Source organism: Salvelinus sp. IW2-2015, linkage group LG5 (genome assembly GCF_002910315.2).
Source record: "Salvelinus sp. IW2-2015 linkage group LG5, ASM291031v2, whole genome shotgun sequence".
Taxonomy (NCBI): domain Eukaryota; kingdom Metazoa; phylum Chordata; class Actinopteri; order Salmoniformes; family Salmonidae; genus Salvelinus; species Salvelinus sp. IW2-2015.
In genome coordinates, this window is record NC_036844.1 from 29,045,300 (window position 1) to 29,070,067 (window position 24,768).

Genomic DNA, 24,768 nt, shown 5'->3' on the forward strand with positions numbered 1-24,768 from the left:
ACCAACAGCATGGGTTTTTACACCCGCTATAACAACGTTCTAAAGAAAAAAGGATATAATAAAAAACTTCAAAAGACATCAGGTAGAAAAGTTGAATTGCAAAGTCACTCTTCAAGTCAAGGTATTTCCTGCCAAAATATACCGAATATGTAACATTAACATGTAATTAGGTTGCCAAACCATATCGGTATGTGGATTTCATCACTAGGGAGGGGGGTTCTGCACAGCTTTGGGGGAGGAAGGGTTGTATCGGGATGCAGTACAGATGTAGTCCAAAGAAGAAGTGCAAACAATGTCTATAGGGTGTTGTGGGGGTGTGAGAGGAGCGGGGTGGGCTCCCCCCCTGTTCTTCAAGGTGCTGAGAGGGGTGACTCTCTGGAGGGGGAGCCCATCAAGTCCTCTGGAGGAAACACGGTCAGTGTGCAGGCTCGGATCCCGCCCAGCGACTCAGGCAGGTCAAACACTTTGTGCCACTCGTCCTTCTCCGGGTCGTACTTCTGCACTATCTCCACCATGCAGCGGTTGTTCCACGAGTAGCCACCCACCACGTAGATCTTGTTCTCGAACACGGCCACGCCCACGTCGCTCTGGCCCCGCAGCATGGCGGCYATGGGCGTCCACAGGTCCAGGGCCGGGGAGTAGTACTCACAGCTTAACACGTCATCGTAGTCGCTGGTGCCCCGGAAGTGATTCCCTCCGATGACATAGAGGCGGTCGCCCACCGTGCACATACAGTGCAGGCCACGCACCGTGGTCATGGGCGCTTTCTGAGTCCATTTGTCTGCATCTGGGTCAAAGCACATCAGCTCTTTCTGAAACGTGTCATGAGTGATTCCCCCTGCAACACAGAACAAAACCATATTAAATAAGACCCATGACATTGATTTCCTGGGGTTACCGCCCTGGGGTCTAATCAAAAGCATTTAACGGCCTGAGCCAATTGAACTGGACCTAATAGTAACTCTATCCTGGCCTCAACCTAGATCTACATTCAGCTCTGCCACGTTGTGTTGCCACGTTGGGCCTTGACCAGCTCCTGTCCTGTCAGTCACATGGCCAGACCACAGCACTGTGACTGGCCTTGCAGAGCATGTAATCCTGAACCCCCAGTTCACTTTACTCCACCCAACCCCCTCAGAAACACACGGCTGCTCTCCCCAGCAACACACACAATTAGCCCATGCTTAGCACCACTAACACACACTACACACATTTTCTCAGCCACATACCTGCAATAAAATATATTGACAAATAAAATAAATCAGAAATTCATAACACTATAATACAGTGCATGTGTACCAAGGTTATTATAGTTTTGTGTTTTTATATTCATTTTTATTTCTARTCGTTTTTTATTTAAAATTCTGTTATTTAGTTTCAGTTACTTTTCAGATTTGATTTACTAGTTTTTATTTAGTTTGATAGAAAGACGACATGATTATCTGATTTAGTTTCAGTTGTATTGTTAGGGACAGAGAGTAGTCTATGCGTGAGAGGCTAGGAGCCATTTATGTGTGGTAGGTCTATAGTTAGGTTTTTTAGGATGTCACTTCATGCCACTAGTCGTCAGTAATAAGGAACGTCATAGGTTTAGTTAGGTTTAAATTATGAATCAATCTTAATTCCAGAGCATAGACATTGCTGACGCCTGACAGATCTTTCAACATCTGGATAGGTACTTTAAGTATCAGCTGAACACATCATATGTTATAGCAATCAGTCAGTCGATGACACAGTCGTATTGTCCCCTCCGCGGAGACAATACGCAGACCAGAGTTGACGTCTCGCTTTCTCTGTCTTTGCCCTGGATTTCTTGAGTTTCCTGTTGTTAGCTAGTGATAGCAAAGATGGTCTATTATTTTGAAAAGATGTTCAAGTAACCGCTCAAACAATTAAAATACATGTCCTCATAGATGGAAGGCCATTGGGAGGAGACGAGATCAATTGGGACCATTCTAGCCAATGAGAGGGCAGATACGTGTGTGAACAACAGGCACAACTAAGTAGTTTTTCTCAAAGGTACAGAATGTCATATGAATCCACTTCTATCATTACATTTATAACAACCTAAACATTACTCGATTTGATCAAATAAGCCAAATGTAATTTGACACTCTCATAGACCTCCATGCTAAAAGGTCTGCGCTTAGCTCGCGGGGCCTGATTTTGGGCGGAGGTAATCCTCTCGTGTCACCTCTCCTCTCTGGTGATAGCTAGCGATAGTGATGCACAAGCTAATCTTATTTGAAACATTTACTCACCAGAATCAGAAGCTCGAACACCCCATTAGGAAAAAAAAGCTTGAAAACCCATTTGATTAAAAAAAACCTGAACATAATTTATGTTTATTTTAGCAGCCAAAGATAATAGTTCCAGTATAGTTTTAAACTGTTTTTCAAAACTATTTTATCTTACAGAAACTTTATTTTAGTTAACTAATAACCTTGGCGTGTACACATAGGCACCGTAATGGTGGAAACAAAGGAATAGAAGGGACACACAAAGCTGCAGAAAAAAAACAAAAAAAAAACAGGACATGTCTATAGGGAAGGCTGAAAATAAAGAGGAACACAATCCCAGCATGCAACTGGGTGGGAGCCAGGCAGGCACCCCTTCCTCCTTGTGCTGTGCAGAGTGGCTGCGAGCATACCCAGCGAGGTGAGGATCTGCAGTGCATGCTGAATGGAGCCCCAATTCAACCACTGCTGCCCAATGATCTCTCTCGCTTTRTTTACCTCTTTCTTTCTCTCCCGCTCTCCCTCCCATACTCAATCTATACAGACCTATTTTTAGTCAGTGGCCCTGACTGATCAGAAGTCTAACACCAGCCTCCTCCTCGATCATTAGAGCAAACACTTAGATGCCAGAGTTCGATCCATTCTCGTTATTCAAGTGTGTGTGTGTGTGTGTGTGAGAGAGTGAGTGAGAGAGCATCATTAAAATAATCTCTGAGACAAGAAAGACATATCAAACCCACTAATAGAACAGCAGCTTGATACAGGCTGTGGTTCTTTTGTATGTTGAGCTGCAGCTCACTGCCCAAGGTAAGTAGCATCTTACACTAACTGATGTAACTAGCCAACAACCTTCAGGGCTTCTAATGGCTGAAGGATAGCTCTATTGCAGATATATTTTTACAGCAAATGTGGAGATAGGATAGATTTTGTTTCCAAAAAATTGACAAAAGAATCTCAGAGACTCAATGTTCAGTTTTTTGTTAAAACTAATCATCATAGCGGCTCACTACAGATCCAGGRTCAATATCGGGCTGTGTCGCAGCCGGCTGCGACCGGGAGACCCATGAGGCGGCACACAACTGGCCCAGCATTGTCCCGGGGTTAGGGGAGGGTGTGGCCGGCCGGGATGTCCTTGTCCCATCACACTCTATTGACTCCTGTGGTGGGCCGGGTGCATGCACGCTGACACGGTCGCCAGTTGTACAGTGTTTCCTCCCGACACATTGGTGCGGCTGGCTTCCGGGTTAAGCGAGCAGTGTCTCAAGAAGCCTTTAGCTCAGTGCGGATGCTGCCTGTAATCCATGGTTTCTGGTTGGGGTATGTATGTACGATCACTGTGGGGACAACGTCATCGATGTACTTATTGATGAAGCCAATGACAGAGGTGGTGTACTCCTCAATGCCATTGGAGGAATCACGGGACATATTCCAGTCTATGCTAGCAAAACAGTCCTGTAGCTTAGCATCTGCTTCATCTGACCATCTGATCTAGTCACTGGTGCTTCCTGTTTTAATTTTTGCTTGTAAGCAGGAATCAGGTCATAGCTGGTTGAGTCATCCCTACTCTGTGTACTGTAAAAATACTTTAAAGTACTATTTAAGTAGTTTTTTGGGGTATCTGTACTTTACTATTTATATATTTTTTTACAACGTTTTACTTTAACTCCACTACAATAATGTACTTTCTACTCCATACATTTTCCTTGACACCCAAAAGTACTAGTTACATTTTGACAGCTTAGCAGGACAGGAATATTGTCTAATTCACACACTTAAAGAGAGAATCCCTGGTCATAGCTGGTTGAGTCACTAAACACAAATGCTTTGTTTGTAAATTATGTCTGAGTGTTGGAGTGTGCCCCTGGCTCTCCGTAAAAAAAAAAAAAAGTGCTTAATTTAAGGAATTTGAAATCATTTATATTTTTACTTTTAATACTTAGATTTTAGCAATTACATTAACTTTTGGTACTTCAGTATACTTACAACCAAATACTTTAAAACTTTTACTCAAGTAGGATTTTACTGGGTGACTTTTACTTCAGTCATTTTCTATTAAAAGGTATATTTACTTTTCCTCAAGTATAACAACCGGGTACTTTTTCCACCACTATCCCTACTGCCTCTGATCTGGTGGACTCACTAAACACAAATGCTTTGCTTGTAAAGCAAAGTTTACATACACTTAGGTTGGAGTCATTAAAACTTGTTTTTCCAACCACTCCACAAATTACTTGTTAACAAACTACAGTTTTGGCAAGTCGGTTAGGACATCTACTTTGTGCACGACAAGTAATTTTTCCAACAATTGTTAACAGACAGATTATTTCACTTATAATTCACTGTATCARAATTCCAGTGGGTCAGAAGTTTACATACACTAAGTTGACTGTGCCTTTAAACAGCTTGGAATATTCCAGAAAATTATGTCATGGATTTAGAAGTTTCTGATAGGCTAATTGACATAATTTGAGTCAATTGGAGGTGTACCTTTGGATATATTTCAAGGCCTACCTTCAAACTCAGTCCCTCTTTGCTTGACATCATGGGAAAAACAAAATAAATAAAACGAGTGCTATATCGACACAACCTGAAAGGCCGCTCAGCAAGGAAGAAGCCACTCCTCCAAAAACGCCATAAAAAAGCCACACTACGGTTTGCAACTGCACATGGGGACAAAGATCGTACTTTTTAGAGAAATGTCCTCTCGTCTGATGAAACAAAATTAGAYCTGTTTGGCCATAATGACCATCATTATGTTTGGAGGAAAAAGATAGATGCTTACAAGCTGAAGAACACCATCCCAACCGTGAAGCACGGGGGTGGCAGCATCGTGTTGTGGCAGTGCTTTGCTAAAGGAGGGACTGGTGCACTTCACAAAATGGATGGCATCACGAAGAAGGTAAATTATGTGGATATATTGAAGCAACATCTCAAGACATCAGTCAGGAAGTTAAAGCTTGGTCGCAAATGGGTCTTCCAAATGGACAATGACCCCAAGCATACTCCCAAAGTTGTGGCAAAATGGCTTAAGGACAACAAAGTCAAGGTATTGGAGTGGCCATCACAAAGCCCTGACCTCAATCCRATAGAAAATMTGTGGGCAGAACTGAAAAAGCGTGTGCGAGCAAGGAGGCCTACAAACCTGACTCAGTTACACCAGCTCTGTCAGGAGGAATGGGCCAAAATTCACCCAACTTATTGTGGGAAGCTTGTGGAAGGCTACCCGAAACATTTGACCAAAGTTAAACAATTTAAAGGCAATGCTACCAAATAATAATTGAGTGTATGTAAACTTCTGACCCACTGGGAATGTGATGAAAGAAATAAAAGCTGAAATAAATCATTCTCTCTACTATTATTCTGACATTTCACATTCTTAAAATAAAGTTGTGATCCTAACTGACCTAAGACAGGGAATTTTTACTAGGATTAAATGTCAGGAATTGTGAAAAACTGAGTTTAAATGTATTTGGCTAAGGTGTATGTAAACTTCCGACTTCAACTGTATGTCTAAMTAACAACCAATTAGARATCACAAAATTGGGGAGAAAAGGGGGTAAAAAGTACCAAAAAAAATTAACCATGATCATTTATTATTACTATTAATTACCGCCTTTAATTAAGGAATGTGTATKATCAGTTTAAAGACGATTGGAGCTTTCATTTAAAACAGAGGCAAAAGTTTTTGCATAGAAAACAACTGCAAGCATTCGGAGATGCWAAAAAATATTAGTATCTTTAAGACAGTATAAATGGTTGTCCTTTCAAAGACTCCTGAGCTCATTGATCGCAGTGCCCTCTTGATAACTCACAATGATTGCCATTTTCCTGGCACATTTATCGAATTATTCGTGGAGATAAAATTGTGCCGGTGCTTTGACCCGTCGTAAAAATGTATGACCTGCTTGGAGGAAGCACAGTGCTGGCACAAATGAGACCCAAAGAATCGAGGCGGGGAACACAGAGGAGAGACACAAAACCATGGGGTCAGCAAGTTCCAAAAATACCCAACGATGATAAATAGACAGGATGGCCGGCAGCTTCAGGAGGCAGTTGGTTTAAGCCAGAGAGATATACTGTAGAGCAGATAAAATGGAAATAGAAGAGAATCCTATTAAAATAAATCCTTCTTTACAGATCAAAACACAGACAAAGAGGAAAATAAAATGCATTTATTGTGATCATAATCATGATATTTAGATTTTTTTATTTAAATAAGTGAATCAGTGGTCACTGTACTCCAGATTGAAGTAAAGGTGCCGCCTCCCCCGCGGTTTCCAGTAGCGTTGTGTTGTGTGACAGTAGTGGTAATGTGAAGCCGTGCTGGCTAGGGGTCTGAGCCCCACCCTGAGAGTGAGACCAGAGCAATGATGACCTGTGGCTTGACTCAGCGTGTCAGCTCCATTCACCTGACAAGATGTCTTTAGACAGCACGCCAGCACAGCCACCGCCCAGCACCTGATCTGGACCGACAGCGAGACACAGCCTGCACCCCCATGTGAGTCACCTTGGACAGTGAGGTCATGACCCCTGAGATACGGGGTGCGCTCCCGGACTGAGACACAGGCAAAAAAATGACTCAACTCCACCTGACTACCATCACTAGTGAGAGGTRATAACATGCAGGCTGTCAGAAAATCTCATCTGTGCATGTTGCCAGTAACCTTGGAAGAATGAAGCCTGCCTCTGTGCTTGATGGGAGCCTGTTTAATCATTAAGTTGTACAGTACAGACATCTATCTGGGAAGGTGGAGATATTTAGGCCTAACCATTGTTCAGTTCCTCCAGGCAGACTACTGTAACTATAGTGAGGTACACGTGCAGTGAGATCATGATGACACTAAGAGATGCTCACAGGGAGGGAAGTTGACTTTCTGGTGTATTAATAGTTCAAACACCATCACCCCTCCCTTTTCCTCTCAGTAAAGGAACCCAGAGGTGTCAGTCAGACCATAAGCCAACCAGAGACAGAAATACATAGACCAGGGTTTACCCTTTGTGCACGTATTGATTTTTGCCCGAGCACTACACAGCTGATTCAAATCATCGAAGCTTGACAATGAGTTGGTTATTTGAATCCGCTGTGTAGTGCTAGGCAAAAACCAAAACGTGAACCACTGACATGGAGGATGAGGCAGTAACCCCCTCGGCTGGGAAGCTAAAATGCTAATGTTAGAGCCACCAAGCCCATGTTGTTACTTTAATGGAGGCTCAAGCTGGAGCAGAGCAGGTGAGGTGCKYSTGGGTGAGGGAGGGTTATGGTGTTCGGGGTAGGTGGCTGGGTTACGCTTATATGAACACTTGTGCCCAGAGGCCAAGGGAGATGAACATAACCTTGCCTGTGTGTTGTGGCTCTATGGTTCTGCACCTCCTATACAGTCATCAACCTGTCCCTCCCATTTCTCTCACTCATCTATCCTTCCCTCTCTTTTGCCCTGTACAGCATCACTTTGTGTTAGTCGCACATTGGGAAACTGGGGCTCATCTCTCCTTAAGGCAGGATTTGATTTCAATCCTATGAAGTAAACAAGCACAGGGCTGACTCCAACAGAGAGACAGGAGATTTAGTAGCACCAAAGTCAGACAACTACACAATCATTACTTCCAATCATCTTTAGAATATCCCCCCAAAAACATCACAGKGAACTGGACCCCAGCAATGTGATGTGTAAGGGAGGGGGTGAGGTCTGCAGGATGCCACTGTATGACCTTCTAATGAAGGATGCTTTACTGACATCACAGTAGGGGGATATATCCAATTCATTCAAACGTATGTTTTTGCGCGATAAATCAAGGTTTTTGTTACGTTTTATGTCCATTTGTTCTCATGTTGTCTTTTTGGTCTCGTCTCCTGTGCTGTGTGCACCTTCAATTCTCACATACACACACCAAGCCCCTCTCCCTGCCTCTCACACCAACACAGCTGAGAGATCACATCTTCCTCTGACAAGTGGTCTCAACTCGCTATTTAAATTTGAGGTTTGGTCCAACAGAATTGGTCATACGGACACTGAAACAGAGATATTATTTTATTGTAAAAGAGAAGTGACCTTTTCTAACTATACCCTTTTTATGTCTCAACTACTCAGATTCCACACAGAACACTACTAAAACGGGAGTATCAATGAACATTGATTCTGGAAAATGAATGCTCAGTTTGTGGTGCGCCGCATTGGGGTACCACGTAGGGCTGTGGCAGTCATGAAATTGTCAGCCGGTGATTGTCAAGAAAATAACTGTCTCACGGTAATTGACCATTAATTAACAAACATGTTTACAATCTCCTGGCTTCCACACACAGCCTACAACCACTGATGCTGACTTTTGGAACATCTACATTTTAAAAAGTCTAATAAATCAATGTAATATAGCCTACACCTTCACAATAAATCCATGATTTATTTTAGACAGGTCTAAAGAAACATGATATAAAGAAAATGCAGTCTACTCCAGAAGAACAGAATAGCATACTCTGTGTTGTCCTTATGTTAGGTCCTGATGTGGCTATGCCATATGGGTGTTTTTACACTAGTTCATTTAGCAGACAAGATTTGCTTAGAATTCTGTGGCATTATTTTATAGTATGAAGAACACAATTGAACATAGCCGAATAACATAGAAACAATATTTTCTCCAAACKATTTCCGAGGGAGTGTGGGCATGCTGATATTCTGTGTGGAGTGGTGAACAAAGAAAGGCTGCATGATGCAACTCTAATGATTTGAAAATAGTTGCATGAAAAGCATGAGCTCAGATTTGTTTCTTGCACAGGCTGCACACACTTCATCYGTCTCTCAATCACAATTTGACAAGCACTTGATAATATTCTCACCAGACCTCGAATTTCCCAGTGGCATGCTCCTTGTGAGGCTGTGATGCCCCCTAAAAAAAATCCATGCCTTTGGCCAAAGTGGACATTTTGCCCTTGGGCTGAATATAATAATTATAATTCCCTTCCCCTGGCTGCCAATCGCCGCGCATTGAAGCACCTTTCCCTTACATAGCTCTGTCAGATATCTCAATTCTTATTAGCCAATGACCTCAATTGATCGGGTCCTTTTCATAGGCACCTCAGCTCCGAAGTAGGCTTCAAGTGAAGACAGACACATCGGGAACGCACCGGTGTGCGTCCTTCTTATCCAATTCTGAGACGCATATTGAACATGTTAGAAGAACTGTCCACATGTACTTTTCATCAGCCAACAAGATGAGTAGGCCTAACGAACAACAATAGCACTACACCATGTCAATCTACTATCCCCCATAGTACAAAAGCTCACCAAACCCCGGATCTAATAGGACTAACGTACCTGAAATATACATGTAACCACCGTACACCGTCCCTGCATGGCCGTAGTGTGGCTCGTTCATTTTAGCGACGTACGTCCACTCGTTTGTRCTGGGGTTGTAGCACTCCACTGTGGCTGCATGGGGAAGAAATAGAGGAGAAAACAAACAGAGTATTAAAGGGGAAAGTAGTTCAAGAGAGAACTAAGGAGAACAAACATAGTTGCAAATGCAGCCTTGGAGGGTGTCCGTGTGGGAGCTACTGAACCAGGAACCTAAATACAAAGCAGACATCCCCCCACCAACCACCACTCCCCTCCCTAGCCCCTTCCCCAGCTCCTACCCTGCAGTGACTCTAGTCTATACAGAGATACTAGGGAGGGTGCATCTACTCCCCATTACATAATTAGGGCCTACTCTGTACCACTCCACTTGAAGGCTCTTATCATAATTCAGTAGTGCCTGGTGCCAGACTGGGATGTTCTCTTCACTCCACTCCATCTGGAACCTCTCAATTGTGCAGTGATTTGTCAGGTTAGAAAATTATTTGTCCAATCAAGTTTCCAGACAGAGGGCAAAGCTGATTTCTCAAGCTGGCTGGCACCCGGGCAGAATGGTTAAGGAGTCTCCATATGGCAGTTGGAAGTAGAAAGGATATTATCAGGTAGTCTAAAGGAGAAGCTGGTTTGGAGGGTGATGAGGTTTTAGATACCACCTGACTGTCCAGGTGATCAGGTCAAACACTCAATCCTCCTTTGTCATAGCCCTGGCTAGGGCTGTGACAGTCATGGACATTTGGATGATGGTTATTGGTCAGGCAAATGAAGGGCAAAATATTTTATTGTATTTAAAGGGGCAGTGCGGTCAAAAACGTGATTTTAATCATATTTCCAAACTAGGAGGTTGAAATAACACTCTGAAATTGTGAAAATGATAATGTCCTTTTAGTGTCAGACTTTTTTGTTGTTAAATTGTTGGCCCACAGCATGACATTGTGTCAAGAAGCAGTGCGGCTTGGCTGGGTTATGTTTCGGATGACGCATGGCTCTCGACCTTCACCTCTCCTGAGTCCGTACYGGAGTTGCAGCGATGGGACAAGACTGTAACTACCAATTGGATACCACGAAATTGGGGAGGAAAAAAAGGGTAAAAAAAATATTTACAAAAATTAAATAAAGGTATCCTCCTACTTTGAATGGGTAAGTGGGCTACGCCGCTGCAAAATACATATAGGGGAAACACTAGTTTAGTTACCTCTCCCTATAACCACTTAACATCTCCTAAAGCTCTGTTTCCAACTTCGTCAAGAGCATCTTTCTTGACCCTCCACACTGACCTGTACTTTGTGTGCTGAATAATGAAGTAAATAGATCCCAAGGGTCAAATCGGCACCGCGTTGGCACATAGGCTATCAGTGTTTCCCAAACTCGGTCCTGGGGACCCCAAGGGGTGCACATTTTGGTTTTTGCCCTAGCACTACACAGCTGATTCAAATAATTAAAGCTTGATGATTAGTGCACCCCTTGGGATCCCGAAGACCGAGTTTGGGAAATAATGGTAGCCTATGTGCCAACGTGGTGCTGATTTGACCCTTGGGATCTAATCCCTGGGACCTACCTATAGGGTTTAACCCAGATACAAAGAGCTCTGGCTACAGTTCTGATAGAGCAGTCCCAGTGGACCAAATGGATGGTCTCCAATTCAGAGCATCACGTTATCATCATTATCTCACTAAGGCCAGTGTTCACTTCTCCAATATTTCCTGTGAGAACTTGTCAAAGGGGAAGCAGCCTAGGCCTAATTAACATTAACAGTCCATATCATTCGAAGAAGAATACATATCTTTAGCGAACTTTACTGGGAGACTAAAACGGCAGCACCAGACATTTAGTGATTCATTAGAACCCTACTAATCAGTCATCTGTTCTCTCTCTATTCTCTATCTACTACTTCCCACACAGTTCCTAAACAATAACGGATGACTTGCAAGAATGCATTCTGAAAAATATCCAAAACTTAAAAATTAAGTAATAGCCCCAGCTACCAAGTACATTTTCACTTGTCCTTAGAGTGCTTGGTGCTTTAAGGTAAACATGCAAATGAGTGCTCAAGAGCTTTCGTTACATGCTGCTATATTTACAAGAGCGTCCTACAAATGAATTATTCAAACATCAGAGATAGCTGTGCTGTCATTGTTCCTCACATGTTTGTACTCTGGCTGTCTCAGTGGATTAATATGACGGGCCTTCACATGGACAGTTATGGAGAGAGGCCATAGAGGTATAAACAGGATGGATGGCCTTTAAACCTGAAAATATAACCACATCATCCATCAGAACTTATGTTAACAAATGGTTGTGTGTTAGTGTGTGTCACTGACTGTACACGCGCACACACACACACACACACACACACACACACACACACACACACACACACACACACACACACACACACACACACACACACACACATCGCCATCCGGTACTCTCAAACCGCCCTGACTGAGGGGAGCCTTTCATGTTCTTTAAATCTTTTAAAATAAGCTGACAGAACCTCAGGAACAAATCAAAGTTTCAAAACCCTCCCTCCTCCGCATGGCTACATCAAATAACGATTTATGTTCAAAAGGCTGAACTCTGTGCTGCGTTTGAAACAAGTGATAGAATGTCTGAGTGCCAGACTGGCTTCCCAAGGATAACAGGCACTAACCAGCCAAGGAGACTGTCCATTCAGAGTGTACTAGTGCACGCACGCGCAGGGGGGCCCCACGAGGACCCATGCCCAATGTGGTAATTACAGCCCAGAGCCCAGAGGAGCAGAGTGGATAGCATGACCTGGCCAGCCTGTCCCCTACAATTACAGGGCCGCATCGAGGTAGTAGGGTGGCACTCTGCAATGAGAGTCTATGTGCTGAGCTGGGCACTGACATCAGATCACAGTGTCCTGCAATGCTACTTACAAACATTCCACCCTGACCAACTCCTCCTTCACCTTGAGGTTTCTGCTGCAGTCGTTCACAGGGTCTGGCTGCAGCTAGCCCTCCCTCATCTCATCCTACACTCTGCCTGGTCCAGGGCTATGCCATAATCACACAGCCACCTGTGCTACACCATCAAGATGTGACAACTGCTGTGCCTTACGCTTGCCTTTTACCATTTCCTGTGAGATGTCCCTTTCCAAATATACCCAGACATGTTAAGCCTCAGAGTAGGACTAAAAGCAGCGTGATAAACCGACCCTGGTGAATTATACTAACCCAGCTCTCCGGCAGCGTTGCGGCCGCCCACGGCGTAGAGGTGTCCCTTGAGGGCGCTGAGGTGGAAGAAGGTGCGTTTCTCGTTAAGGCACGCCACCTGCATCCACTTGTTGTAGCGCGGGTCGTACCGGAACACCGTGTCCACCGCAGTCTTGCCTTTGGTGTCGTAGTTGCTCTGGCCTCCCACCACGAAGAGGAAGTTGCCGATGACGGCGATGCCGTGRTGGTAGCGGGGGGCGTCCATGGGCGCCAGCGCCTTCCACTCGTGGGCCTTCTCGTCAAACAGACGCAGCTCCTTACTGACCACTAGCTGCTGGCGCAGGACGCCGCCCAGGGTGACCAGGTGGCCGCTGTCTGAGCGGATGGCTGTCCTCTCTGACTGCATGACCGGTTGCATGTAGGGCATCATCTGGTAGTTGCTGGCCTCCAGGAGGAGGTTGACACATGTGTTGTCTGTGCGCATAAAGTCCACAGTCTGTACGTGGTTGATGAGCTCCTGGGGGTTCATGAGGGGGAAGCGGATGTTCTTCATAAGCTTGGGGGCATGGTCCATGCGTCCGTCCTCATAGCGGAGCCAGCGGCATGCAGCCTTGAACAGGTCCAGCTCGCTGCAGTGCTTCAGACTGTTACTAGACAGAACGAAGGCCAGCCGCTCAAAGGGCAGCTTGACAAAGTCCCCCGTGCCCAGCAGCGAGGGAAAGTTCTTGAGGATGAAGTTGTTAACGTATTTGTCTACCTCCGTGAGGTTGTACGTGTTAGCGATGCGCCCCACCTCCACACAGTTATCCAGGGACACCTGCAGCCAAGGAGAGAGGGGAAGCAGTGAGAAGCAACCACTCTCAATCACACACAGAAACACCACACATAAACACATTTTACACAGTGCTTTAACTGCAGACCAAATGTAGATATTAAAGTAAGCAGTAGAGTACAGTAGTCAGATATCTTAAACTGCTGAGTATAACCCCCCTGGCTGATTCTGGAGGGCTGAGCTAGATGMCTGAGCAGGCTGTGTTAGGTTCCTTACCCCAGATATGAGAAAGACCTTGCAGAAGTCTAGCACCGGGAGGATCTGGAGGAAGCTGGCTGCCTCCAGTGTGTCCTGCAGGTTCTCCATGTTGAGAGACAGCTTGGCCGTGTAGATGAAGTCTATGATCTTCTTCAGGCCTATTCGGTTGACACCATGAAGCTTGATACACATCAAATCCTGTTCCTTCATTCCACCTGCGTGATGAGGCGAGAGAGAGGAGCATTATACAATGCACCAGTCAGATAAAAACAGAACAGCATCACCTATGAGCTCTACCATTGACAGTCAAGGCTAACCGAAGAAACAGACGCCACTCCACCGAGCTTTCACACATCTACCATTATGGTTGGATGTAAAGGAAATGTATTCGCCAAAGCCTGGAGACTGTTGTATAATTCACCCAGAACGGGCTGTGAGTTGCAGTAAAAAGCTGTTGCCCAGCGTCACAGCAGCATACTTCCGCTCCTTACTACAGGCTTAAACTGTGACTCACTTCCCTCTTAACACATCTATTTCAGCTCAACAACACTTGTGAACCTCTCAGATAGGCTGCACACATGTCAAATATCTGTTGAACCACTTACATGTATTAAGGCTTTCCAATTTTGGCTGTTAAGAAAAGGACATATGATATTGCCTAACTTTTGGGGAATAACTCCATCTATCAAAGTCATTTCTATTCACGTCCTCAGTGAGGCAGTTGCTAAGCTACAACAAGAAGAAATAAAATAAAAAACGAAATGCTGAATATCGTTGCTGATCACAGAAATGATTTCCCAGGCATTGTACAATAAAATAAAGCACATTTCTAAACAACCCCAGGCTCATCTCCGTGATGAATGCAATATTTGCATTGTCTTGTGAAAAGCCTTATTATTTCTGTAAAAGCACAAGGCAAATCAAAACCTTAACACCTGGGGAAAAGGCCCCATGTCTGATTCAAGTTAAGGTACACTATATATACAAAAGTATGTGGACGCCCCTTCAAATTAGTGGATTTGGCTATTTCAGCCACACCCGTCGCTGACAGGTGTATAAAACCCATCAAGTTAGTTCGTCACATTTCTGCCCTGCTAGAGCTGCCCTGGTCAACTATAAGTGCTGCTACTGTGAAGTGGAAATGTCTGGGAGCAACAACGGCTCAGACACTAAGTGGTAGGCCACACAAGCTCACAGAACGGGACCACCGCATGCTGAAGCGCGTAAAAATCGTCTGTCCTCGGATGCAACACTCACTACCGAGTTCCAAACTGCCTCTGGAAGCAACGTCAGCACAAGAACTGTTCTTCGGGAGCTTTGCGAAATGGGTTTCCATGGCCGAGCCAAGCGTCGGCTGGAGTGTTGTAAAGCTCGCCGCCATTGAACTCTGGAGCAGTGGAAACGCGTTCTCTGGAGTGATTAATCATGCTTCACCATTTGGCAGTCTGACGGACAAATCTGGGTTTGGTGGATGCCAGAAGAATGCTACCTGCCGAACGCATAATGCCAACTGTAAAGTTTGGTGGAGGAGGAATAATGGTCTGGGGCTGTTTTTCATGGTTCGGCCTAAGCCCCTTAGTTTCAGTGAAGGGAAATCTTAACGTTACTGCATACAATGACATTCTACACGATTCTGTGCTTCCTAATCGCCCAACCTCACTAATGCTCTTGTGGCTGAATGGAAGCATGTTCCCGCAGCAATGTTCCAACATCTAGTGGATAGCCTTCCCAGAAGAGTGGAGGCTGTTATAGCAGCAAAGGGGGGACCAACTCCATATTACTGCTCATGATTTTGGAATGACATGTTCGACGAGCAGTTGTCCACATACTTTTGGTCATGTAGTGTAGCTTGTCAGATTGTAGAGATGACAAGGGAAGTAAAAAGCAGCATCTCAAACCCTGGAGGATTCACGTTGTGCTTAAAGAGAAAGAGCACTTTGGGAGAAGCCTCTTTCAGGGAGATTGACACGTTAATAATGTTTCCATCTACCAGGCAGGAGAAACAAGACAGAGACCAACAACGCCCTTCTGATTCGCCATGGCTGACACACACACACACACACACACACACACACACACACACAACACACACACACACACACACACACACCACACACACACAACCACACACACACACACACACACACACACACACACACACACACACACACACAGAGAGAGAGAGAGAGTGCTTCCATCAGAAGGAGATTTACGCAACAACCAGACAACACAATGCTAACAGCTGCAGAGCCCCAGAGTGGAGAGTCATTGACGGATGTGTGACAAGCAGGCTAATCCTCTGATCACTCAGTCTGTTAATGAACATTAAACACAATATGATGTTATCCCATCCCGTGATTTGTGCTGCAGGTGAGAGACAGAGGCATATTGTCTTACCTGTGAACATGGCTTTGAAGTAGTCGCTGGAGGAGGCCATCATGGCGCGGTGCACTGGAAAGGCTTCGTCTCCGTCCCCCGCCACCAGCGTGACATCACACAGTAATCCCTCTATCCTCAGCTGGTCAAATCCCTGGGAAGGAGGGAGAGAGAGAGAGACAGGAGAGACCAGCCTATTAGAGAGCTGCTCTGTGTACTGTGGAGAGACCCTGTCTGTCCTGAACCATGGCCTCATTCCTGAGGGGCTCAACCTGCTCTCTATAGCCCTGCCCAGACTGGTACACCTAACTTAATCACCACACGACAGCGCTAACGTTTCTTGACAACCTTCCTGCAAATAAAACACGTATATCCCTAAAGTCATKATTTGTCTACTCTCATAAAGAAAATGTTACAGCACGTTTTACATTTCATTTTGATTTAATGTAAATTCCTGCCAGGAAAATATTTTTGGGGGTAAAACCAGACAAATACATGTTAAATGAATATGCCACAGAACTATAATGCTCACCCGGCTTAATAGCAATGATATCACATTTTCTACTGGTCAAATTGATTGTTTCTAGACGGCTTCCTTGACATTCTGAATACAAAAGTCATTACTCCAGCAACATAAAAAATAAAAAAACGTTTTTATGTTGAGGAAAAACCGATGTCGATGTTAGCTAAATAGGACAATTATGGTGTCGTTAAGCCCACAGTGGAGTCTAAACGTGTCTGCATGCTTCCCATCTGAAACAGTTCGGAACAGTTTGTGTATATATTATGACAACATTTTGTGACTTTTTTGTTTGTTTTGGTCTTCGTCAAGGTTTTTTATTTTATTTTTAGGCAAGCCGAAGTCGGTAGCCAAAGTCGGTAGCCAAAGTCGGTAGCCAAAGTCTACGCCCTGTTGCCGGTGATTGGTCAACAGTAGGGATTATTCAATAAAGTGTTTGTTATTATTCAACGAGACATATTTTAAAAACATTTRACCCCCTTTTCTCCCCATCTCGTCTCCCCATCCCCCATCGTGATCTCGTCTCATCGCTGCAACTCCCCAAGAGGCTCAGAAGGCGAAGGTCGAGTTCATGTATCCTCCGAAACATGACCCACCAASCCGCGCTTCTTAAATATCACCTGCCTGCTTAACCCGGAAGCCAGCCGCACCAATGTGTCGGAGGAAACACTGTTCACCTGATAAACGAGGTCAGCCTGCAGGCGCCCAGCCCGCCACAATGAGTCGCTTGAGAGCGATGAGCCAAGTAAAGCCCCCCCCGGTCAAACCCTCCCCTAACCCGGGTTTACGCTGGGCCAATTGTGCGCCGCCCTATGGTACTCCTGATCKCGGACAGTTGTGATACAGCTGGGATCGAACCCGGGTCTGCAGTGATGCCTCTAGCACTGSCTTAGACTGCTGTACCACTCAGGAGGCCCTGAGATTAATAGTTTTAATGCACATTTTTCCACTTGAGAAATTTTGCACCATACTGTGATGCAATATCAAATCAATAATTTCCATGTAACGTAGAATGTTCACTCAAATTAAGTTAAGTGGATGTGGCTCATGCAATGGAAGGTATTTTTTGTAATGTCAGTTGAGTTGAATCAACAAATCACAGCACATATAGATGGGTACACCTCCTGCTTTGCGCMTATGGGAACACTGTATTGCATTAGTGGAAACCAAGACTGTTCTCAGGGCAAGTCTGCCGGTATTGACTAGCAGAAGTGACTTTTCATAGCAGGTTAGGATAATTAARGTWTCAGGTTAGAATAATTAGGTTAAGGTGAGGAAAAGGGTTAGCTAAAATTGTCCKCGACACGACTCGAACATATCTAGCTACAACCAGGCCTGCCCTGAGAACAGTCTTGGTTTCCACTAATGCGATGCTGCTATAGTTACACTCGCAATGGCCGCCAGTCCACCCATTATACCATCATTGACAAAGTAATTATATTTCTATGGCAGCACATGCATTCAGGAGTAGAGGAAAGGAGGCAATGTGCATCTAAAAAAACGTTATTATTTCTTTGCTATTACCATCATCCAAAATTCCATGACCATCACAGCCCTACTTGCAGCAACGACAGAGACAGTGTCAATGTGATTAAGTGACATCCCACATCGGCATTGGGCTAAATCACACGTATACACCCACTCTGTGCTGTGTTCCTGAGACCTTTTCAACACAATAATACGCTCTTCAACAGCAGGTATAAAAACTATTCACCAGCTAAAAGGCTATTACACTGTTGAAGGGAAACCTTTGAAGCACTCTGTCTAACAACACGTCCACACGTCAACACAACACACCTCCATCATCGTGGCAGGTTGTGGAATACACACAGTGTGGAAAGGTCACACATTGACGAGTCCAACAGCTTTCTGCCAGCTCCTGCCTGGCCTGGGGGACACTCTCTCTGTGACGACCTTCACATGTGGACAGAGACTGGCATGGGCAAGGCAGGCCTTGGAGCCTGACTCACTGACTGATTGACTCACTCACCATGTCTCTGTCTTTCCCTTCCAGCTAGCTACTGTATATAAACAATATCATGGATTTCTTCTCCAATTCAATTGTTATCACGCTTTCTTTTTATCTTCTCATATGCAGAAGACATCTTGTTCTATGCATGCGGTGAAAAAAGTWAACCATTTCAACTAGAGGGAACAGTCCATTTCCAATATTACAATCCAACTTCATGAAGATATCAGTTTGGCAACTCTTTGTAGAGAGCATAACAGACKGTTTTCAATGTTCTTAGAACATAATTCCTTTTCTGAGTCAACGGAATAATTTACTGATCACCCTCCTTATCAAATGCAGTGAATGGGTATGAAAGTCAAGTCTTATATATCTTAACCAGCTTGCACACTTGACCCTGATTTATTCCGTTATTTATGTGCTTTTTGACCCTCCACACACATCGCATCCTGACTTCAGATGTGCCAGTGATTAGAGTGGGTGGGTCGTGTTCTTAGTGTGGGTGTGATTGTCAGAATTATATAAAGGTGACGCGTTCACTGCATTGTGAAAAAACTCACCAGATTTTGTCTAAGGCTGACCCCATTTAGTCGACTGGTCCATTGTTTGGTCGACAGAGATTTCTACCATGCCCAAACCAGACACGCGCGTGCGCCGTCATGTGCAAATAGATTTTGTCCCCCCACACCAAACGCGATCACGACACGCAGGTTGAAATAGCAAAAACTCAGAACCAATTATATTAAATTGGGGACAGGTCGAAAAGCATTAAACATTTATGGCAATTAAGCTAACTAGCTTGCAGTTGCAAGCTAATTTGTCCTATTTAGCTAGCTTGCTGTTGCTAGCTAATTTGTCCTGGGGTATAAACGTTGAGTTGTTATTTTACCTGAAATGCACAAGGTCCTCTACTCCGACAACTCATCCACACATAAAACGGTCAACCGTATCGTTTCTAGTCATCTCTCCTCCTTCCAGGCTTTTTCTTGGGACTTTATATGGCGATTGGCAACTAACTTTCATAATAAGGTGTATTACCACAACCGACCTCAGTTCATCTTTCAATCACCCACGTGGGTTTAACCAATGAGGAGATGGCATGTGGGTATATGCTTCTATAAACCAATGAGTAGATGGGAGATGCAGGACTTGCACCGTGTTCAGCATCACAAATAAACTGACTTTATTTTAGGGCTTGGCAACGCAGACGCACTTTGGCGAGCGCGATGCAAGCGGTGTGGTCAGCATGTAGTCAAGCAGTCGCAAAACACCTGTCGCACCTGATTCGCGCCTGTCTCAGTGGACTAATCCATTGGGGAGGCCATGGGGATGGCACAGTCCATCACTTTAAGACATGTGATACTGAAATTGCATATGGTTATATTATGTAAAAAATAATGGTGGAACACTAATAAATCCAATATTATTTTATAACAAATGCGCTTTATCCCGCGTTGGATATGCTCACCGTATGCGGTTCTGAAACAATATTCAGTGAGCCGTATAATTAATGCGCCTTTCCCTATGTTGTTATGTGCATAATAGCAAAATTAACCATCATATTGGGATTGAGAACAATGCTGCGGAGGCAGTCCTTGCCTTAAAACCTATTCGGACGGGATTAGTTTTACTGGGTGTGGTCYGGTAATGTAATTATGTGCACAAGCACAAAACACCACATCTGTCATTTTAGTCCCGTCCGAATCTGCCATGTCAGTAATTTGTACATTTTTTTTTGTCGAACTCAAAGGTCCTCTGATTATACTAGATCTATGCGAATCGACATCCCTGTGTTTTGAGATAAATGTCTGAGTTTGACAGGTGTTTCTAACAGTTTGAGCAAGAAAACAATAACTGATTGGATAAATTGAATGAAGTGCTGCGCATCATCAAAATATATGAAGAGCCTACCTACATGTATCAACTTTCACAGTGAATGTTTTTGTTCATACATTTTGTGAGTATGAATTGAATATTGACAAATGCATCAGATAAAAAATATTGCGCCTATTTAATGTAACCATTTCTGTTAATAGATCGCAAAGCAGCATACAACTGACCTAAATGTTGGGAAATAATAAGTTCACTTTCGCATCCACAGCCTTCAAACGCATCTCAAGTGCACTGTTTAGCTCACATCTGAAGGCTGTGGGGCATTTAGGACGTATAATACGGATCGCTAAAATATCCTAATGATTATGACCACACTTCCTCAATTCAAWTATTATGGCGACACTACACCAAAGACGGTTTGGTATGGTTTAGAAACTTGGGAACCAAGCTCGAGTTATCAGTGTAGCCCTTTTATCGTCTGGACTTGTCTTCACACTGTCAATTTATTAGAAAAAATGAAATAATTACAGGGAGCAGTTTGGAAAAAACTAATCCCATCCGAATCGTCCTCTGGAATAATGGACATTCAGGTGTAATAATTACATAACCAACGTTCTCTAGTAATACTAGCCCCATGCGAATAGGGTTTAGCCCAATTGTCTAAGAAAATTGAGGAGCGGGCAACCCCCAATTTAAATTAGGTATATAATCAATAGCCTAACTGTTAAATGTGCCTGGCTTTATCAATCATGCATATATATCTAATGAAATAAGACAAATGCTGCTTCTGTTGCCATTTTGAGTGTTTGTTTAATAGCCTACTGATTCCGTGTACACCAAGTCTCATGCAATGGCAAAATGTCGGATAAAGCAATTTCACAGATTTGGCATTTATTATGCTGTAATAATGGCTTTCCAATTTTTTTCGTTACAACAGACTGATACTACTTATCATTTATTTTGTGTTGTTTACACAGTTCCAAACAGGCAGAAAAATAATATCGTAATCTAACAGCACCTGATTATCCATGAGGCTGGGCTGGATTATCACAGATATGCACGCAGCTCTCACTCCTATTTCCTCCTTTTTTATAATCTCCTTATTGTTGTTATTATTATGATCATCAGTTTAATAATAATAAGTAATGTCAATATCATTATTTACAATGTTCCAAATGGTCAGAAAAATGCAACTGTTTGGCACACATAATACTCACGCAACGCTTGCTCCTATACGCTCCATTTTCTTGATCTCCTGTAGTTTCCCCAACTAAGTCAAATGTGTTCCGCATATCTGACTTCCCCTTTCCCTCCTGAGAAACCATTAAACATTCGCCCGTTTCGAGTTTCTTTTTCACGTCCTCAGCATTCATTTTGCTGTCGACATTACTGTGTTTGGAGTTTGTTATAACCCATTTATTGATGTGACGATGATAGGCTATAGGTCAGGCCCTATTGGCCAGATGCGATGAAATGCGTTCATGTTTCACATAAAGAGAGCAAGTGTTGAGGGAACAGAGAATGTTTTWCCTAAACAAATTAGTGATTTCGGTAACATAGCTTTTGAGTCAGAAGCAAGAAAGAAACTAAATGGCTGAAATGATGTAGCAGCTTCAGCACGGACAGCGCAATAAACACTTGCTGTGCTGTGGTGCCTTTTTGCTGCAGTAGAGAGGAGAGCGAGACAACGTGCGCCAGTCACYCAGGCACTAACTTTTTTTAAAGTGTGACCGTCGGGCTCGTTCTTGAGTCATGTGTGTGTTAATCATTTAATCAAACAGTGTGCTTAAAACATCAGACAAACTCAGTGCATTGGGCTCCCGAGTGGCGCAGCGGTCTAAGGCACTGCATATCAGTGCTAGAAGCGTCACTACAGACCCTGGTTCGATCCCTGTATCACAACCGGCCGTGATCGGGAGTCCCATAGGGCAGCGCACAATTCGCCCAGCGTCGTCCGGGTTAGGCAGTCATTGTAAAATAAGAATTTGTTCTTAACTGACTAGCCTAGTTAAATAAAGGTTAAATAAAAAATATGTAGTTGGTTTTATTCAAACKCAGGTGTGTCTGTCTATATATGGAAAAATAAGTAAAAACATTTCGACCAATCGATTGGTCGAAAGAAACGGACGACTCTCGGTCGACAAAGATTGTTTTTAGTCAGTGACAGCCCTCATTTTTATCTCCAAATTTGAGAACATGGGTTTCTTTTTAGTGAAGTCTAAACCCTGATGTGCTTATAACAAGTTTGACGTTCATGGAAACAATTCCATAATATTTTCTACATCAAAAGAAGAAACGTGAACAGTGTTTGAGAATTKTAACCTTAGTGTTGCAGTGTCATTTTACTAACGATACCAGGCCAAGTATAACGATACCGAGAAGTATCACGATACTACAGTGGCAAAAATCTGTGGCCTAGCGTCCTGTTTGCCCTGTCGCCCGGACGCTTGTTCCCATTTCCTAAATGTTCTGTGCATGTGCTACGCAAAACCCTGGCAGTGAAATTCACACTTCTACTCAATCTAACATATTGAATTTAACTTCACACTGCTTAGTGTATAATATAATAGTTTATAGAATGGCTGATTTGCTCATATTTGCAAAGGCCTACCTGTGATTTGGGAGGAAGGAATATAGATGCATAATGATCTGCTTGTCATTTGTGTCAGTAAGGTGGAAAAGACACTGGCAAATGATCTGCTTGTTATTGTGTCAGGAAGGGGAAAACACTGCATAAATGATCTGCTTGTTATTGTGTCAGTAAGGGGAAACACTGCATAATGATCTGCTGTGTTATTGTGTTCAGTAAGGGAAAACACTGCATAATGATCTGCTTGTCATTGTGTCAGTAAGGGAAAACACTGCATAATGATCTGCTTGTTATTGTGTCAGTAAGGGGAAAACACTGCATAATGATCTGCTGTTATGTTGTCAGTAAGGGGAAAACACTGCATAATGATCTGCTTTCATTGTGTCAGTAAGGGAAAAACACTGCATAATGATCTGCTTGTTATGTGTCAGTAAGGGGAAAACACTGCATAATGATCTGCTTGTTATTGTGTTCGTAAGGGGAAAAAACTGCATAATGATCTGCTTGTCTGTGTCAGTAAGGGGAAAACACTGCATAATGATCTGCTTGTTATTGTGTCAGTAAGGGGAAACACTGCATAATGATCTGCTTGTCATTGTGTCAGTAAAGGAAAACTGCATAATGATCTGCTTGTATTGTCAGTAAGGGGAAAAAACTGCCATAATGATCTGCTTGTCATTGTGTCAGTAAGGGGAAAACACTGCATAATGATCTGCTTGTTATTGTGTCAGTAAGGGGAAACACTGCATAATGATCTGCTTGTCATTGTGTCAGTAAGGGGAAAACACTGCATGATAATCTGCTTGTCATTGTGTCAGTAAGGGGAAACACTGCATAATGATCTGCTTGTTATTGTGTCAGTAAGGGGAAAACACTGCATAATGATCTGCTTTCATTGTGTCAGTAAGGGAAAAACACTGCATGATAATCTGCTTGTCTTGTGTCAGTAAGGGGAAAACATGCATAATGATCTGCTTGTTATTGTGTCAGTAAGGGGAAAACACTGCATAATGATCTGCTTGTTATTGTGTCAGTAAGGGAAAAACACTGCATAACGATCTGCTTTTATTGTGTCAGTTAAGGGAAAAACACTGCATAAATGATCTGCTTGTTATTGTGTCAGTAAGGGGGAAACACTGCATAATGATCTGCTGTTATTGTGTCAGTAAGGGGAAAACACTGCATAATGATCTGCTTGTCATTGTGTCAGTAAGGGGAAAACACTGCATAATGATATGCATGTTATTGTGTCAGTAAGGGAAAAACACTGCCTGAAACCTTCTACTCTTCAGTTAACAGACACATACACACTCTCCCTCCCTTACTCTCTGTCTCCCTCTCATGAACACACACACACCACTCTCTCGCTCCTAAACACATATACACCCACACTGCCCCAACTTTTAAAACGTTAGGCACCAAACAGAATTTAAGGAGCACAAGAAAGACATTGATTTGTGGTATAGTTTAAGCTTCCATTAGGCCTATATGAATCCTACCTTTGAAGCACATCTCATGAGTAGCAGACCCTTTTCCTTTCTTCCTGTGCCAATCAAATTAGCCTTGACCTACTGTCAAGTTACCAGGTTGTTAGCTAGGTAGGTATCATGACTGAACAACATTGTTTMTTATCAAACCAATAATTAGAGTCCCGGGATTAGTTTAAAACGGCCCGCAACATAGTTTGT

The 24,768-nt window shown here is 43.5% G+C and overlaps 1 protein-coding gene across 6 annotated transcripts in view; it reads right to left on the reverse strand.

Moving 5' to 3' along the window:
- Nucleotides 1-286: 286 nt before the first annotated feature.
- Nucleotides 287-24,768, reverse strand: part of LOC111964221 (kelch-like protein 13) — a 58,122-nt gene continuing 33,640 nt past the window's right edge. For all 6 annotated transcript variants that reach the window (XM_023988022.2, XM_023988023.2, XM_023988019.2 and 3 more), the window contains 5 exons: nt 16,190-16,322; nt 13,811-14,007; nt 12,784-13,579; nt 9,548-9,661; nt 287-838 (listed from right to left, as the gene is read on the reverse strand). In XM_023988022.2, coding sequence (XP_023843790.1) covers nt 351-838; nt 9,548-9,661; nt 12,784-13,579; nt 13,811-14,007; nt 16,190-16,322 — 1,728 coding nt within the window. In that variant the 3' untranslated portion in view covers nt 287-350. The remainder of the gene's footprint in view (nt 839-9,547; nt 9,662-12,783; nt 13,580-13,810; nt 14,008-16,189; nt 16,323-24,768) is intronic.